At 36.3% G+C, this 20009-nt stretch overlaps 1 protein-coding gene across 5 annotated transcripts in view; it reads right to left on the reverse strand.

Annotated features, from left to right (window-relative positions):
* HERC2 (HECT and RLD domain containing E3 ubiquitin protein ligase 2) overlaps positions 1-20009 on the reverse strand; it is a 272108-nt gene that overhangs the window by 200528 nt on the left and 51571 nt on the right. For all 5 annotated transcript variants that reach the window (XM_070497080.1, XM_014829918.3, XM_070497069.1 and 2 more), the window contains exon 4: positions 19720-19857. In XM_070497080.1, coding sequence (XP_070353181.1) covers positions 19720-19857 — 138 coding nt within the window. The remainder of the gene's footprint in view (positions 1-19719; positions 19858-20009) is intronic.

Genomic DNA, 20009 nt, shown 5'->3' on the forward strand with positions numbered 1-20009 from the left:
TACAAGAGAAAAAAGCTATCAGAACTCCTAATTATATCAATTTCAAAAGGCCTTCTCCAAAGCATACAGGGGTGAAGCTGACAAAAGATAATAACAAAGAAAAAATATTAAGGGCAGCAAGGCAGAAGAAAATAACTTAAAAAGGAAGCCCTATCAGGCTTTTAGGAGATTTCTCACAAGAAAACGTACAGGCTACAAGAGAGTGGAATGATATAGTGAAAATTTGGAAAACAAAAACTTTCAGCCAAGAATACTCTATCCAGTGAAAATTTCCTTCAGGTACAATGGAGAAATAAAGACTCTCCCAGAAAAAGAAAAGCAAAGGGAGTTCAGCAAAACAAGACCCTGCGCACTACAAGAAATGCTCAAGAAGGCCCTCATACATGGAGAAAAGAAAAAGAAAGGGGTTACAAAGCCTCGAGCAAGTACATAAATAGGTAAATAAAATCAAGAAATTGCAGCCCTCTATCAAAACAGGTTACCAAACACCTAATTATAACATTAAAGATAAAGGAAAGGAAAACATCAAAAATTAATGTAATCTCATCATTTTAATGACAGACTAAGAACAAAAGATGGAATAAGCTGTGACAATAATAACTTAGAAAAGGAAGAGAAAGGGGCTAGAATTGGCATACTCTAAGAAAAAAACAGACAACCAGAAAATGAACTGTCTCATCTATGAGATTTTTTATACAAACTTCATGGTAACGACTAAACAAACAATTAAAATAGAGAAACAAATGATAAATAAAGAGAAAACTAGCAAAATCATCATAGAAAACTACCAAACGGAATTGGCAGTCTGAAATATATGGCTCAAGAAACAAGGGAAAGGCAGAAGAACCAGAAAATGAGCAATAAAATGGCAGCATTAAGCCCTCATATATCAATAATCACTCTAAATGTAAATGGATTGAATTCTCCAATCAAAAGATACAGAGTGGCAGGATGGAGTGAAAAACAAGAACTAACAATATGCTGCCTCCAGAAAACACATCTCAGCTCTAAGGACAAACACATGGCTCAAAGTGAAGGAATGGAAGACGATAATCCAAGCTAATGGCAAACAAAAGGAAGTAAGTGTTGCCATACTTATATCAGACAAAGTAGACTTCAAGACAAAACAGATAATGAAAGACAAAGATGGGCAGTTTATAATGGTAACAGGATACTCCAGCAAGAAGACATAACACTTATAAATATATATGCACCCAAAACAGGAGCACCAAAGTACATAAAGAAACTATTAACAAACCTAAAAGATATATTAACAAAAACAGTAATAGTAGGGCACCTTAACACCCCACTTACATAAACAGATAGATCATTCAGACAGAAAGGCAACAAGCAAATAGTGGATTTAAATGGAAAACTAGACTAGATGAACTTAATAGATATACTTCATCCAAAAATAGCAAAATATGCATTCTTCTCAACTGCACATGGAATATTCTCAAGGATAAACAATACGTTGGGTAATAAGGCAAGCCTCAATAAATTTAAGAAGATTGAAATGATATCAAGTATCTTTTCCAACCATGATGCTATGAAAGTAGAAATCAACTACAGGAAAAAAGCTAGGAAAGTGACAAATACGTGGAGACTAAACACCAGGCTACTGTAAAATGAATGGATCATTGAAGAAATTAAAGGAGAAATCAAAAAATATCTGAAGACAAATGAAAATACTCCATACCAACTCATATGGGATGCAGCAAAAGCAGTCTTAAGAGGGAAATTCACTACAATACAAGCCCGCCTTAACAACAAGAAAAAGCTCAAATGAGCAATCTTAAACTATACCTAAAAGAATTAGAAAAAGAATAGCAAACAAAGCCCAAAGCCAGCAGGAGACAAATAATAAAACTTAGATCAGAAATGAATGAAATTGAAACAAACAAAAAAACAGTAGAAAAGGGTCAATGAAATAAAGAGCTGGTTCTTTGAGAAGATAAACAAAATTGACGAACCCTCAACCAGACTCACTAAAAGGAAAAGAGAGAAGGTTCAAATAAATAAAATTAGAAATGAAAAAGGAGAAATTACAATGGATACTACAGAAATACAATGGATTATAAGAGAATACTATGGAAAATAATATGCCAACAAATTGGACAATCTAAAAGAAATGGATACGGAGATCTCATCAAGATGGCGGCGTAGGCACACTCTGAACTCGTCTCCTCCCATGAACACAACCAGGTTGCAACTATTTTTGGAAAAATTACCCTGGATAGAAAACTGAAACCTGGATAAAAAGAACCCTCAAAAAAAGGGACAGTCCTGACTGAGGTAGACGAGGCAGAAATTCCTTCTGGAGAGAAAAAAAAAGCCACCTTCATGAGCACTGGAGTTTCACAGCTGGCGGGGGTGGGGAGCAACCCTAAGGTGTGCAGCCCTCCCTGAAGGAGTGATGTCCTGAGCAGGGCCCGATACTGCTAGAAGCATCCTTCAGACTCAGCACAACTGAGACAAGGGTCTTACTATCTAGCTTTGCTGGCTATTAACTAAAAGAAATGGATAAATTCTTAGATTCATGCAACCTCCCAGAAATGAATCAAGAAGAAATAGAGAATTTGAATACACAAATCACAAGTAAAGAAACTGAAAACAGCAATGAAAAACCTCCCAAAAAATAAAATTCCAGATCAGATGGCTTCTCTGTAGAATTCTACCAAACATTCAAACAAGATTTAATACCTATCCCTCTTCAAACTCTTCCCAAAAAATTCAGGAGGAGGGAACACTTCCTAACACATTCCATGAGGCTAAGATCACCCTGGTCCCAAAGCCAGACAAGGACAACACAAAATAGGAAAACTGCAGACCAATATTGATGATGAACACAGATGCAGGAATTCTTAACAAAATACTGGCAAACAAAATGGAGTGATACACTGAAAAGATCATACAGCATGATCAAGCGGGATTTATACCAGGGACAGAGGGGTGGTTCAATATCCGCAAATCAATAAATGTGATACAGCAAATTAACAAACTGAGGAATAAAAACCACATGATCATCTCAATAGATGCAGAGAAAGCATCTGACAAGATCCAACATCCATTCATGATAAAAAAAAAAAATTCAATAAAATGGGTAGAGAAGAAAAGAACCTCAACATAACAAAGGACATTTATGACAAACCCACAGCCAACATCATACTCAACAACCGAACGATGAAAACCATCCGTCTGAGAACAGGAATAAGATAGGGGTGCCCACTCTTGCCACTCTTATTCAACATAGTACTAGAGGTTTTGGTGACAGCAATCAGGCAAGAAAAATAAATAAAAGGAATCCAAAGGCAATAAAGAAGTAAAACTCTCCCTGTTGGCAGATGACATGATTCTATATATAGAAAACCCTAAAGAATCCACTGGAAAACTATTAGAAATATCAACAACTACAGCAAACTTGCAGGGTGCAAAATCAACTCAGAAAAATAAGTGGCATTTCTATATTCTAATAACAAACTAATGGAAAGAGAACTCAAGAATACAAGTCCATTTACAATCGCAACGAAAAGAATAAAGTATCTAGAAATAAATTTAACCAAGGAGGTAAAAGATCTATACAATGAAAACTATAAGACATTATTGAAAGAAATCAATGACAACATAAAGAAATGAAAAGATATTCCATGCTCATGGATTGGAAGAATAAATATAGTTGAAATGTCCACACTAACTAAAGCAATCTACAGATTAAGTGCAATCCCAATCAGAATCCCAATGACATTCTTCAGAGAAATAGAACAAAGAATCCTAAAATTCATATGGGGCAACCAAGGACCCCAAATTGCTAAAGCAATCCTGAGAAAAAAGAACTAAGCTGAAGACATCACAATCTCTGTCTTCAAAATATACTACAAAGCTATAGTGATCAAAACAGTACAGTACTGGTACAAAAAGAGACACACAGATCAAGTGAACAGAATTGAAAGCCCAGAAATAAAACCACACATCTATGGAGAGCTAACCTTCGACAAAGTAGCAAAGAGTATACAATGGAGAAAGGAAAGTGTCTTCCATAAATAGTGTCGGGAAAACTGGACAGCCACATGCAAAAGAATGAGAATAGACCATTATTTTTCGCCATGCACAAAAATTAACTCAAAATGGATCAAAAACTTGAAGGTAAGACCTGAAACCATAAAACTTTCGGAAGAAAATATAGGCAGTATACTCTTTGACATCGGTTTAGAAGGATCTTTTCAAATACCATGTCTACTCACACAGGAGAAACAAAAGAAAAAAATAAATGAGTGGGACTCATCAGGCTAAAGAGCTTCTGCAAGGCAAAAGAGACCAGGATCAAAACAAAAAGAAAACCCACCCAGTGGAAGGAAATATTTGCAAATCATATACCTGACAAGGGGTTATTTTCCATAACATATAACGAAGTCACATAACTCAACAACAAAAACAACCCAATCAAAAAAATTAGAGAATATGAACAGAGATTGTTCCAAAGAAGATATACAGATGGCCAATAGGCACGTGAAAAGATCTTCAACATCACTAACAATCATTAAGGAAACAAATCAAACCTACACTTAGATACCACCTTACACCCATGAGAATGGCTATAATCACCAAAACAAAATATAACAAATGTTGGAAATGTTGTGGGAAAAAAGGAACCCTCATACACTGCTAGTGGAAATGCAAACTGGTGCAGCCACTATGGAAAAGACTAAGGAGACTTCTCAAAAACTTAAAACTAGAAACACCAGATCGCCCAGCTATCACACTACTAGGTATTCATCCAAAGAACTTCAAATAAACAATTAAGAGAGACTTTTACACTCCTATGTTCATTGCAGCATTATTCACAATAGCCAAGATGAGAAAGCAACCCAAGTGCCCATCAAATGAAGGATGGATAAAGAAGATGTGGTATCTATATACAATGGAATACTACTCAGCCATAAGAAAAAGACAAAATCATCCCATTCACAAGAACATGGATGGATGTTTAGGGTATTACGTTAAGCCAAATAAGCCACACCAAGAAAGACAAACACCATATGATGTCACTCATATGTAGAAGATAAACAAACACACAGACAAAGAGAACTGTTTAGTGGTTACCAGTGGGAAAGGAGTTAGGCCATGGGCACAAAGGGTGAAGGGGTGTATTTACATGGTGACTGACAAATAATGCAGAACTGAAATTATTATGACCCAATAAAAAATTAAAAGAAACAAGAAAAATCTCTAATAAGCAACCTAACTTTATATCTCAAGGTACTAGAAAAAGAACAAGTGCAGCCCAAAGTCAGTAGAAAGAAGGAAATCACAAAGATCAAAACAAAAATAAGTTAGAGAAGGGGCCTGCCCCATGGCCAAGTGGTTAAGCTAGCACACTCCGCTTCACTGGCCCAGGGTTTCACTGGTTCAGATCCTGGGCACAGACATGGCACCACTCATCAGGACATGCTGAGGCAGCATACCATATAGCACAATCAGAGGCACTCACAACTAGAATATACAACTATATACCAGGGGGACTTTGGGGAGAAGAAGAAGGAAAAAAAGTTAGAGAATAAAAAGACAATAGAAAAGATCAATGAAACCAAGAGCTAGTTCTTTGAAATGACAAACAAAATTGACAAACATTTAGCTAAAGAAAAAAAGAAACAGGACTCAAAAAAATAAAATCAGAAACAAAAGAGACATTACAACTGATACCAAAGAAATACAGAAGATTATAAGATTATACTATGAACAATTATATGCGAAATTGAACAACCTGGAAGAAATGGATAAATTCCTAAAAATATATGATCTTCCAAGACTGAATCAAGAAGAAATAGCTAATCTGAACAGACTGATTACTAGCAAGGAGATTGAATAGGTAATCAAAACTTCCCAAGAACAAAAGTTCAGAACCAGATGGCTTTGCTGGTGAATTCTTCCAAACACTTCAGGAAAAATTAACAGCAATCCTTCTCAAACTCCATGATCAAGTGGGATTTATTCCAGGGATTCACAGATGATTCAAGATCAGCAAATAAATTAATGTGATTTAATATTAACAAAATGAAGAGTAAAAATCGTATGACCATCTCAATAAATGCAGAAACAGCATTTTACAAAATTCACCATCCATTTACCAAAAACACTCTCAACAAAGTGGGTATACAAAGAACGTACCTCAACATAATAAAGACCATATATGACACGTCCACACCTAATATCATACTCAGTCATGACAAGCTGAAAGCTTTCCCTCTAAGATCAGGAGTAAGATAAGGATGCCCACAATCACTATTCTTATTCAACATAATATTGGAAGTCCTATCCAGAGCAATTAGACAAAAAAAACAGAGAAAGATATAAAAGGCATCTGAACTGGAAAGAAATAAATCTGTCACTGTTTGCAGATAACAATATTATATAGGAAACCTTAAAGACACCACCAAGAAATTGATCAATCTAATAAACAAATTCAGTAATGTTGCAGAACACAAAATCAATACACAAAAATCTGTTCCATTTCTATACACTAATAATGAACTATTGGAAAGAATTAAGAAAACAATACTATCTACAATTGCACCAAAAAGAACAAAATATCTAGGAATTAATTTAACCAAGGAGGTGAAAGACTTATACTCTGCAAACTATAAGACATTGTTGAAAGAAATTGAAGACACAGATAAATGGAAACTTATTCTGTGCTCAAGGCTGGAAGAATTAATAGTGTTAAAATGTCCATACTATCCAATGCAATCTACATATAACAGGGAAATCACTTTCAAAATTCCAGTGGCATTTTTCATAAAAATAAAATAAACAGAGTCATCCCTGATGGCCTACTGGTTAAAGTTTAGCATTCTCACCACTTTGGTTACCCAGGTTCGATTCCCAGTTGCAGAACCATACCACCTGTCAGTTGCCATGCTGTGGTGATGGCTCACAAAGAAGAACTACAAGGACTCACAACTAGGATATACAACCATGCACTGGGGCTTTGGGAAGGGAAAAAGTGTGGGGGAAAGACTGGCAACAGATGTTGGCTCAGGACAAAGCCTTCCCTGAAAAAGAAAAAGTTATATGTATAGAACAAACAATCCTAAAATTTGTATGGAACCACAAAAGACCCCTGATATCCAAAGCAATCTTGAGAAAGAAGAACAAAGCTGGAAGCATGAGGCTCCCTGATTTCAAACTATATTACAAAGCTCTAGTAAGCAAAACAGTACAATATCGGCATAAAAACAGACACACAGATCAACGTAACAGAGACCCCAGAAATAAATCCATGCATAAATGGTCAATTAATTTACAACAAAGGAGGCCCAAATACACAATGGGGAAAGGACAATCTCTTCACTAAATGGTGTTGTGAAAACTGGACAGCCAGTAACAAGCAAAAGAAGGAAACTGGATGACTATCTTATACCATAATCAAAAATTAACTAAAAATGAATTAAAGACTTGAATGCAAGACCTGAAACCATAAACCATCTACAAGAAAACATAGGCAGTAAGCTCCTTGACATTGGTTTGGCAATGATTTTTGGATCTGGCAGCAAAAGCAAAATTAAACAAGTGGGACTACATCAAACTAACAAACTTCTACACAGCAAAGGAAACCAGCAACAAAATGAAAAGGCAATCTACCAAATGGGAGGAAATATTTGCAAATCATATATCTGATAAGGAGTCAATATCCCAAATATATAAAGAACTCATACAAGTCAATAGCAAAAGACTAAACAATCCAATTAACAAACAGGCAGAGGATCTGAAAAGATGTTTTTCCAAAGAAGACATACAGAAGCCAACAGTCACATGAAAAGGTGCTGAACATCACTAATCATTAGGGAAACACAAACCAAAACCACAATGAGATATCACCTCACATCTGTTAGAAACGCTATTATCAAAAAAAAACAAGAAAATAACAAGTGTTGGCAAGGATATGGAGAAAAGGGAATGCTTTTGCACTGTTGCTCAGAATGTAAATTGGTACAGCCACTAAGGAAAACAGTATTTAGGTTCCTCAAAAAACTAAAAATAGAACTACCATATAATCCAGCAATTCACATCCAGGTATTTATCCCAAGAAAACAAAAAAACTAATTCGAAAAGATGTATGCACCACCATGTTCACTGCAGCATTATTTACAATAGTCAAGAAATGGATACAACCTAAGTGTCCACTGATGGAAGAAGAGATAAAGAAAATGTGGTATATATACAGAACGGAATATTATTCAGCCATAAAAAAAGGAATGAAATTTTGCTATTTGCAACATGAATGGATCCTGAGGGCATTATACTAAGTGAAATAACTCTGACATAAAAAGATAGATACCATATGATCTCTCTTGTATGTGAAATCTTAAACGAACAAAGAAAAAGAAAAAATCCAAGCTCATAGATATGGAGAACAGATTCGTGGTTGCCTAAGGTGGGGTGGAGGATGGGCAAAATGGGTGAGGGTGGTCAAAAGGTACAAGTTTCAAGTTATAAAATGAATAAGTCATGGGAATGTAGTGTTGTTCAGCATATTTGAAAGTAGCTAGGAGAATGGATTTTGAAGTTTCTCATCACAAGAAAAAAATATTTTTCTAACTGTGTGGTGATGGATGTTAACTGGACTGTTTTGGTGATCATTCTGAAATATATACAAATATTGAATCATTAAGTTGTACATTTGAAACTAATATAATGTTATATGTCAATTACATCTCAATTTAAAAAGTAAGAAAAAAAGTGAACACTTCAAGCATCTGTGGAAATATAACAAAAGATCTAACATTCTTGTCATTGAACTCCAGGTAGGAAAGAAAAGGGTGGGGTTGAAAATGTACTCTTAAGAAGTAATGGCTGCAAACTTTCCAAATTTGGCAACAGATGTAAATCTATACACCCAAGAAAGTCAGCAAACCCCAAACAGGATAAGTCCAAAGAAATCCACACTAAGACATCACAATCAAAGCTCTGAAAACTAGACAATGAAAATACCTTGAAAGCAGCCAGAGAAAAACAATAGTGGAATAACAATTCAAGTAACAGCAAATTTCTCATCAGAAATGATGCAGGCCAGCTAAAAATGGCAAAATATTTTTGAAGTGATGAAAGAAAAGAATCATCAACTCAGAATCTTAAAACCAGCAAAAGTATCCTTCAAGAAAGAAGGAGAAATCAAACATTCTCAGATGAAGGAAAACTAAGAGAATTTGTCACCAGCAGACCCACCCTAAAAGAATGGCTACATGAAGCTCTCTAAACAGAATGGAAATGATAAAAGACAGAACCTTAGTACATCAGGAAGAACACAGTAAGTAACATATGGGTAAATACAACAGGCTTTTCTTCATCTCTTAACTTTTCTAAATTATGTTTAAAGATTCAACCAAAAATTACAACATTGCCAAATGTGGTTATAAGTAAGTGCAAAGGATATATTCAAGGCAATGATATTACAAAGAGGAAAACATAAAGGGAGGCAAGGTTTCTGTATGTCTCTCAAACTGGTAAAACGACACAACCATAAGAGTGTGGTAAATTATGTGTATATGATGCATCACCTAGACAAACCACAAGAAAAGCTAACAAAAGGAAACACTCAACAGCACTGCAGACAAATCAGAATGGAATTCTAAAAATGGTCAAGTAATCCACAGGGAGGCCACAAAAACCAAAGAGAGAAATGAAAAACAGAGCAAAAAGAAAACAAAAAATAAAATGGCAGTCTGAAGCCCTAATTTATCAATAATTACATTAAATTAAATGCAAACAGTCAAAATACACCAACTAAAAGACAGAAATTGGCAGAAGGGACTAAAAAACATGACCTCCATATATATGCTATCTAAAAGTCACTTCAAATAGGCAGATTGAAAGTAAAAGGATCAGAAAAAAATAGTTTGCAAACATTAATCAAAGGAAAGCAGGAGTGGCTATATTAATATCAAATAAAGTAAACTTCAGAGCAAAGATAATTACCAGGAACACAGAGCAACAGTACAAAATAAGAAAACAGTCAACCCACCAATAAGACATAATAATTCTAAATGTGCATACACCAAACTGCAAAACATGTGACCACAAAATAACAACCGAAAACAGAAAAACACATTCAACTCTTATAGTTGGATACCTCAACATCTATCTCTCAACAACTGACGGAACAGGGAGACAGAAAATCAGCAAGGATACAAAAGACGTCAACACCATCAAGCAACAGGATCTAATCAACATGTTGAGAACACTCCAGCCAACAACAGCAGAATACGCAACCATTTTAAGAACCCACACAACAAATTCCAAGATAGATCATATCCTGGGCCACAAAACAAACCTCAACAAACTTAAAAGTAAAATCATATGGAGAGTGTTCTCCAAAACAATGGAAACAAACCAGAAATTGGTAACAGAAAGATAACAGGAAAATCTCAAAATTATTGGGAACTAAACACACTCCTAAATAATCCATGAGTCAAAGAGAAAGGAAAATCAAAAATGTACCAAACTGAATTAAAATGCAAATACAACAAATCAAAATGTGTGAGAAGGGCCAGCCCCATGGCCAAATGGTTAAGTTTCCATGCTCTGCTATGGCGGCCCAGGGTTTCATCAGTTTGGATCCAGGGAGAAGACTAAGCACTGCTCATCAAGCCATGCTGAGGCAGCATCCCACATAACACAACTGAAAGGACCTACAACTAGAATATAAAAGTATGTACAGGGGAGTTGTGGGGAGAAGAAGACAACAAAAAAGATTGGCAACACACGTTAGCTAGTGGCCAATCTTTAAGAAAAGAAGTGTGAGAAAAAGTCAAAGCAGTGATGAGAGAGAAACATACTAAGTGGGTCATTAGAAACGTGAGAAACTTACAAATTAATAAATATAAGCTCCCACCTCATCAACCAAGAAAAAGAATATCGAAATAAACCAAAAAGTAAGTAGAAGGAAGGAATTAATTTAAAAAAAACAAAAGCAGAAACAATGAGAAGAAAAATGGAAAAACAATAGAAAAAAAAATCAGTGAAGCAAAGACCTGATTCTTTGAAAAGATCAATAGAACTGACATACCTCTAAGCAAAACTGACCGAAAAAAGAACAGACATATATTACCAACATCAAGAAAAACACAGACTCTGCAGATATCAATAAGATAATCAGGAATTACTAGGAACCACTCTATACACATATATTTGACAACTTAGACAAAATGGACTGATACCTTGAAAACTACAAAACTCAGCAAATATGAAATAAACCACTTGAATAGCTGTCCAACTATTAAGAAAACTGAATTCACAAATTTTAAAAATCCTGAAAAGGAAAACACCAGACCCAGTCAGCTTCACTGGAGAATGCTACCAAACATTAAAAAAGAATTAACATAGATTCTAAACAATCTCTTCTGCAAAACAAAAAAGGGAATACCTCCCTATTCATTTTAAGAAACTAGTATTAGCATGATATCAAAACCAGACAAAGGCAGTACAAACAAGGAAAATCACAGAATACTATTGTAATGAATTGAGGCACAAAAATTCTTAGCAAAATACCAGCAAATAGAATTATATGAAAAGAATTATACATCATCCCCAAGTGTTGTTTACTCCAGGAATGCAAAGTTGGTTCAACAGTTACAAACCAATCAGTGTGAGGGGTCAGCTCAATGGTTAAGTTTGCACGCTCCATTTCAGCAGCCCAGGGTTCACAGGTTTGGATCCTAGGTGCAGACCTAGCACTGCTCATCAAGCCACACTGTGGCAAGCATCCCATATAAAATAGAGAATGACTGGCACAGACGTTAGCTCAGCGACAACAGTCCTCAAGCAAAAAGAGGAAGAGTGACAACAGATGTTAGCTAAGGGCCACTCTTCCTCACCAAAAAACAAAGTGAAGCAGTGTGATTTCTCATACTAACAGACTACAGGAAAAAAAAATCACATGACGGCAAATCAGTCAATGTAGAAAAATCATCTGGCAAAATTCAACACCAACTCATGATCAAAACTCTCAGGAAACTGGAATAGACAGGAACTTCATCACCTTTATAAACAGCATCTACAAAAACCTATGCTAACATGATACTTAATGATGAAAGACTGAATGTCTTGCCCCTAAGATCAGGAATAAAGTAGGGATGTTCACTCTCACTCCTCTTATAAACATAGTACTAGGAATTCTAGCCAGAATAATAAGGCAAGAAAACGTAATAAAAGGCATATAGATTGGAAAGTGAGAAATAAAACTGTCTCTGTAGAAAATCGCAAGGAATTTATCAAAAAAACCTCCTAGAACTAAGATGTCAGTTCAGCAAGGTTGCAGGATACAAGATAAACATCTAGAAATAAACTATATTTCTGTATACTAGCAATGAACACATGAAAAGCAAATTACACAAAACTTATTCAAAAATTTATATGGAAAGGCAAAAGAACTAGAATAGCCAGAACAATGGGGAAGAAGGAAAACAAAGTGAGAGGAATCAGTCTATCTGATTTCAAGATTTACCCTATAGCATAGTAATCAAGCGTGTGGTATGGGGCAGAGAGATATGCATATGAATCAGTGGAACAGAACAGAAAACCCAGAAATGAACCAAACAAATATGCCCAACTAATTCTTGACAGCATTGCAAAAGCAATTCAATGGAAGAAAGACAGCCTTTTCAAAAAATGGTGCTAAAGCAAATGGATATCTACAGAGAACGAAAAAAAAGAACCTTGACCTAAACCTCACATTGCACACAAACTTTAACTCAAAATGAATCAGGAACATAAATGGAAAACATAAAACTATAAAACTTTTAGATAAAACATAGGAGGAAATCTTCTGGCTCTAGGGCTAGGCAAAGAGTTCTAACATTTGATAAAATCAAAATCTACAAAAGAAAAATTTGACAAACTAACCTTGATCAAAACGTAAAAACTTTTGCTACACTAAAGACACTGTTAAGAAGATGAAAAGACGAGCTGTGAACTAAGAGAAGATGTTTGCAAACCATATATAGGACAAAGAACTAGTATCCAGAATATATAAAGAACTCTCAAAACTCAACAATAAAAAAAAAACTCCAAATGGAAAATAGGCAAAAGACATGAATAGGCATTCCACTGAAGAAAATACACAGATGGTAAATAAGCACACAAAAAGAGGTTCATCATCACAAGCCACAGGCAACTACAATTTAAAACCACAATGGGAAATCACCACACACCTATCAGAATAGCTAAAACAAAAAATAGTGATGAGGCTGGCCCAGTGGCATAGTAGTTAAGTTACCACACTCCGCTTCAGCAGCCCGGGGTTCGTGGGTTCAGATCCTGGGTGTGGACCTATTCACTGCTCATCAAGCCACGCTGAGTCAGCGTCCCACATAAAAACACAGAGGAAGATTCACACAGACGTTAGCTCAGGGTCAGTCTTCCTTATCCAAAAAAAAAAAAATAGTGAGAACACCAAATGTTGGTGAGGATACAGAGAAACTGGATCACTTACACATTGCTGGAGGGGATATAAAATGGTGTAACCACTGTGGAAAACTTTCCCAAGTCTTCCAAAAGTTGAACACAGAAAAACCACATGATCCAACAATCCCACCCATAGGAACATACACAAAGAACTGAAAGCAGCGACTCGAACTTGTGTACACCCAGGTTCACAGCAGCATTACTTACAATAGCCAAAAGGTGAAAGCAACCCAAAGGCCCATGCACGGACAAATGGATAAACAAAATGATGTATAAATATACAATGGAAATATTACTCAGCCTTAAAAAGGAAAGAAAAAAACCAAATATTATACAATTCCACTTATTTGACATAAGACAAGACAAAATTCTCAAGACAGGAAACAGAACAGTGGTTTCCAGGGGCGGGCGGCTAGGGAAGTCAAGGGGTTACTGTTAGCTAACTACAGAATTTCAGTTTGGGAAGATGAAAAGGTTTCAGAAATGGATGGTGGTTATGATTGCACAACAAAGCGAATGTATTTTGTGTCACTGAAGTGTACATTTAAAAATGGCTGAAATGGTAAATTGTATATTATGTAGAGTTTACCACAATAAAAAAAAATTTTGAGGGCCAGCCCGGTGGTGTGGTGGTTAAGTTCGCATGCTCTGCTTCGACGGCCCAGGATTTACAGGTTCAGATCTCAGGCATGGACCTGCATATTGCGCATCAAGTCATGCTGTGGCGATGTCCCACACACATAATAGAGGAAGATGGACACAGATATTAGCTCAGAGCCAATCTTCCTCACCAAAAATAAAAATTTTGAAATTCACTTTTTAAAAGTTCCATGACCGAGGAGTGACATCAGGATCATGGCAGAGTGAGTTCTCCGGCAATCTCTCCCCTCCACCATAAAACGAGAAACACATTCATACTCGAACAGAGGACATCCACACAACACAAAAGACATCAGAAAGACCCATATAGACGCACATTGGAGGGTGGGGATGCTGGAGATCCCCCTGGAGGAGGTGGAACAGAGTAAGAGAAAATATTTCTCCCTTTCCGAAAGACTGTGATCCAAGAGCACATGTGGACTCTGAAAGGGAAGGAAGCAGGGAGAGGATGCTCATTCACGAGAACATCAAAGATCCCTAGGTGAAAGCCTAGGTGAAAGCCCCTACCAAGGTAAAGGCTAATGTGGTGGTGACCTCATCAAGCCAAGACACCAGAGGAGCAGATAGGGAAGGAAGACCAAAAAAACGTAGGCAGTACACTCTTTGACATCAGTATTAAAAGGATCTTTTCGGACACCATGCCTTCTCAGAGAAGGGAAACAATAGAAAGAATAAACAAATGGGACCTCATCATATTAAAGAGCTTCTTCAAGGCAAGTGAAAGCAGGATTGAAACAAAAAAACCCACTAACTGGGAAAAAATATTTGCAAGTCATATATCTGACAAAGGCTTAATATCCTTAATATATAAAGAACTCTTGCAACTCAACCACAAAACATCAAACAACCCAATCAAAAAATGGGCTGGAGACATGAACAGACATTTCACCAAAGAAGATATACTGATGGCCAATAGGCACATGAAAAGATGCTCATCATCGCTGATCATCAGGGAAATGCAAATCAAAACTACACTAAGATATCACCTTACACCCGTTAGAATGACAAAAATATCTAAAACTAATAGCAACGAATGTTGGAGAGGTTGTGGAGAAAAAGGAACCCTCATACACTGCTGGTGGGAATGCAAACTGGTGCAGCCACTATGGAAAACAGTATGGAGATTCCTCAAAAAACTAAAAATAGAACTACCATACGATCCAGCCATCCCACTACTGGGTATTTATCCAAAGAGCCTGAAGTCAGCAATCCCAAAAGTCCTGTGCACCCCAATGTTTATTGCAGCACTGTTTATAATAGCCAAGACGTGGAAGCAACCTAAGTGTCCAGCAACAGACAAATGGATAAAGAAGATGTGGTACATATATACAATGGAATACTACTCAGCTGCAAAACAGAACAAAATCATTCCATTTGCAATAACATGGATGGACCTTGAGAGAATTATGTTAAGTGAAATAAGCCAGCGAGAGAAAGATAATCTGTGTATGACTCCACTCATATGAGGAATTTAAAATTATGGACCAAGAACAGTTTAGTGGATACCAGGGGAAAGGTGGGGTGGGGGGTGGGCACAAAGGGTGAAGTGGTGCACCTACAACATGACTGACAAACATTAACATACAATTGAAATTTCACAAGATTGTAACCTATCAATAACTCAAAAAAAAAAAAACCTAAAAGAAGACATTAATAACACAATAATATTAGGGAACCTCAACACTTGACTAACATCAATGGATAGATCATGCAGATAGAAAATCAACAAGGAAACACTGCAATTAAAAGAAAAGCTAGACCAGTTGAACTTAACATACACATACAGAACACTCCATCCAAAAACAGCAGAATACACATTCTTCTCAAGTAAGCACGAAACATTCTCAAGGATACACCTTGTGTTGGGAAACAAGGCAAGCCTCAATAAATTTAAGATGATTGAAATAATAACAAGCATCTTTTCCAATCACAATGCTATGAAGCTAGAAATGAATTACAAGAAAAAAGCTGAGAAAGGGATAAAGATGTTGAGACTAAACAACATGCTATTGAAGAACCAATGTATCATTGAAGAAACTAAAGGAGGAATTAAAAAATATCAGGAGACAAATGAAAATGAAAACATACCATACCAACACATAGGGGATGCAACAAAAGTGGTACTAGGAGGGAAATTCATCGCATTACAGGTTCACCTTAAGAAACCAGAAAAATCCAAATAAGCAATCTCAAACTACACCTAAATGAATTAGAAAAAGAACAAACAAAGCTCAAAGTCAGCAGAAGGAGAGCAATGATAAGAATCAGAGCAGAAATAAATGCTATTGAAAGAAAAAAGGCAGTAGAAAGGATCACTGAAACAAAGAGCTGGTTCTCTGAGAAGATAAACAAAACTGACAAATCCCTAACCAGGCGTTGAATGAAAAAAAAGAGAGTTCAGTTAAATAAAATTAGAAATGAAAGAGGAGAAATAAGAACGGATGCCAGAGAAATACAAAGGATTATAAGAGAATACTATGAAGATATATGCCAACAAAAAAGATAATCCAGAAGAAATGGATATTGTTAGACTCTTACAATATCCCAAAGCTGAATCAAGAAGAAATAGAGAACCCAAAAAGACCAATCACCAGGAAAGAGATTGAAACAGTAATCAAAAGCATCCCAAAAAGTAAAAGCCAAAGACCAGAGAGCTTCCCAGGAGAATTCTACCAAACTTTCAGAAAGATTTAATACCTATCCTTCTCAAGCTATTCCAAAAAATTAGGGAAGATGGAACACTTCCTAACACATTGTACAAGGCCAACATCACTCTGATACCAAAGCCTGAAAAGGACAACACATAAAAGGAAAACTACCAGGCAATATTGCTGATGAACATAGATGCAAAAATCCTCAACAAAATATTGGCAACCCAAACACAGCAATACGTCAAAAGGATCATACATCATCATCAAGTGGGATTTATACCAGGTACACAGGAATGGTTCAACATCTGCCAATCAACCAATATGATACAACACGTTAACAAAATGAGAAATAAAAACCACATGATCAGCTCTATAGATGCAGAGAAAGCATTTGAAAAGATCCAACAGCCATTTATGATAAAAACTCTTAACAGAATAGGGATAGAAGGAAGTTACCACAACATAATAGAGGCCATATATGTCAAACCCACAGCCAATAATATATTCCATGGGGAAAAACTGAATGCCATCGCTCTGAGAACAGAAACCAGACAAGGAGGCCCACTATCACCACTCTTATTCAACACAGGACTGCAGGTTTTGGCCAGAGCAATTAGGCAAGAAAAAGGAATCCAAATAGGGAGTGAAGGAGTAAAACTCTCGCTGTTTGCAGATGACATGACCTTATATATAAAAAACCCTAAAGAATCCATCAGAAAACTATTAGAAATAATTAACAACTACAGTAAAGTGGCAGGGTACAATATCAACTTACAAAAATCATTTGCAGTTTTATACTCTAATAACAAACTTACAGAAAGACAACTCAAGAACACAATTCCACTTACAATCACAACAAAGAGAATAAAATATCTAGGCATAAATTTAAGCAAGTAGATGAAGGACTTATACAATGAAAACTATAAGACACTATTGAAAGAAACAGATGATGTCAAAAAGAAATGGAAAGAGATTCCAAGCACATGGATTGGAAGAATAAACATAGTTAAAATGTCCATACTACCCAAAGCAATCTACAGATTCAATGCAAGCCCAATCAGAATCCCAGAGACATTCTTCATGGAAATAGAACTAAGAATCCTAAAATTCATATGGGGCAACCAAAGACCTCGGATTGCTAAAGCAATCCTGAGAAAAAAGAACAAAGCTGGAGGCATCACAATCCCTGACTTCAAAATGTACTACAAAGCTATAGTGATCAAAACAGCATGCTACAAACAGCCACAAAGATCAATGAAACAGAACTAAAAAGCCCAGAAATAAAACTGTGCATCTACGGACAGCTAGTCTTCAACAAAGGTGCCAAGAACAAAGAATAGAGAAAAGATAGTCTCTTCAACAAATGGTGTTCGGAAAACTGGACAGCCACATGCAAAACAATAATGGTAGACCACTATCTCACCATACACAAAAATAAACTCAAACTGGTTCAAAGACTTGAAGATAAGTCCTGAAACCATAAAACCCCTGGAAGATAATACAGGTAGTACACTCTTTGACATCGAACTTAAAAGGATCTTTTCAAATACATGTCTTCTCAGAGAAGGGAAACAAAAGAAAAAATAAACAAGTGGGACTTCATCAGACTAAAGAGCTTTGGCAAGGCAAAAGAAACTAGGATCAAAACAAAAAGACAGCCCACCAATTCAGAGAAAGTATTTGCAAATCATATATTTGACAAGGGGTTAATCTCCATAATATATAAAGAACTCACACAACTGAATAACAAAAAACCCAACAGCTGGATCAAAAAATGGGCAGAGGATATGAACAGATATTTTCCCAAAGAAGATAAATAGATGGCCAATAAACACATGAAAAGATGTTCCACATTACTAATCATGAGGGAAATGCCAATCAAAACTACACTAAGATACCTCTTTACACCTGTTAAAATGGCTATAATCACTAAGACTAAAAACAACAAATGTTGGCAAGGTTGTGGACAAAAGGGAACCCTCATACACTGCTGGTGGGAATGCAACTGGTGCAGCCACTATGAAAACAGTAGGGAGGGAGACACCTCAAAAAACTAAAATTAGAAATACCTTATGACCCAGCTATCCCACTACCGGGTATCTACCCAAACAACTTGAAATCAACAATCCCAACTAACAATATGTATCCCTAATTTCATTGCAGCACTCTTCACAATAGCCAAGACATGGAAACAATCCAAGTGCCCATCGACCAAGGATTGGATAAAGAAGATGTGGTGTATATATATATATATGTATATATACAGTGGAATACTACTCAGCCATTAAAAAAGACAAAATCATCCCATTTGCAACAACATGGATGAACCTGGAGGGTATTATGCTAAGTGAAATAAACCAGACTGAGAAAGACAAACACCAGATGATTTCACTCATATGTGGAATATAAACAAACACACAGACAAAGAAAACAGTCCAGTGGTTACCAGGGGAAAGGGGGTAAGAGTGATGGGGGTGAAGGGGAGCACTTTTGTGGTGACAGACAAGAAATAATGTACAAGGGCCGGCCCCATGGCCAAGTAGTTAAGCCCGTGCACCCAGCTCCAGTGGCCCACAGTGTTGCCAGTTCAGATCCTGAGTGTGGGCATAGCACCACTCATCATGCCATGCTGAGGTGACGTCGCACACGGCACCACCAGAGGCACTCACAAGTAAAATATACAACTATGTACTGGGGGGCTTTAGGGAGAAGAAGAAGAAAAAGAAAAAATGATTGGCAACAGATGTTAGCTAAGGTGCCAATCTTTAAAGAAAAAAAAAAAAAACATACAACGGAAATTTCACAACAATGTAAAGTATTATGAACTCAATAAATAAAAAATAATTTAAAAAACACTCCATGACCAAAGAAACCCTCCATCTGTGGTATCTAGAAAATGAATGCCAGATCAAGCTTTCCAAAGTACCAGAATCTCAGTAGATCACAATACCTGGTTGCTTGCCCCATACCCAGCTCTCTAAGATTGATTTGGCTCTATACGCAGGTGCAGGCGTTTCTTCTTCATCCTTTTTCTCTTTGTCATTCAAATCTTCTTTCTTTGTTCCACTTTGAGTATCAACACCATCATCTAGAAAATTAAAAATTAAAAAAAAAAATCTATAAATTGCTTTCCAAAATGTAACATCCACTTGTCAGTCTCTTCATGAATGTCACTCCCAGAAATGGAAAGGTTAAGTTACAACACTTATCATTAACTGAATGTTTGGTGATTTAAAAAAA

The sequence above is a fragment of the Equus asinus genome, chromosome 2 (genome assembly GCF_041296235.1).
Source record: "Equus asinus isolate D_3611 breed Donkey chromosome 2, EquAss-T2T_v2, whole genome shotgun sequence".
NCBI lineage: Eukaryota > Metazoa > Chordata > Mammalia > Perissodactyla > Equidae > Equus > Equus asinus.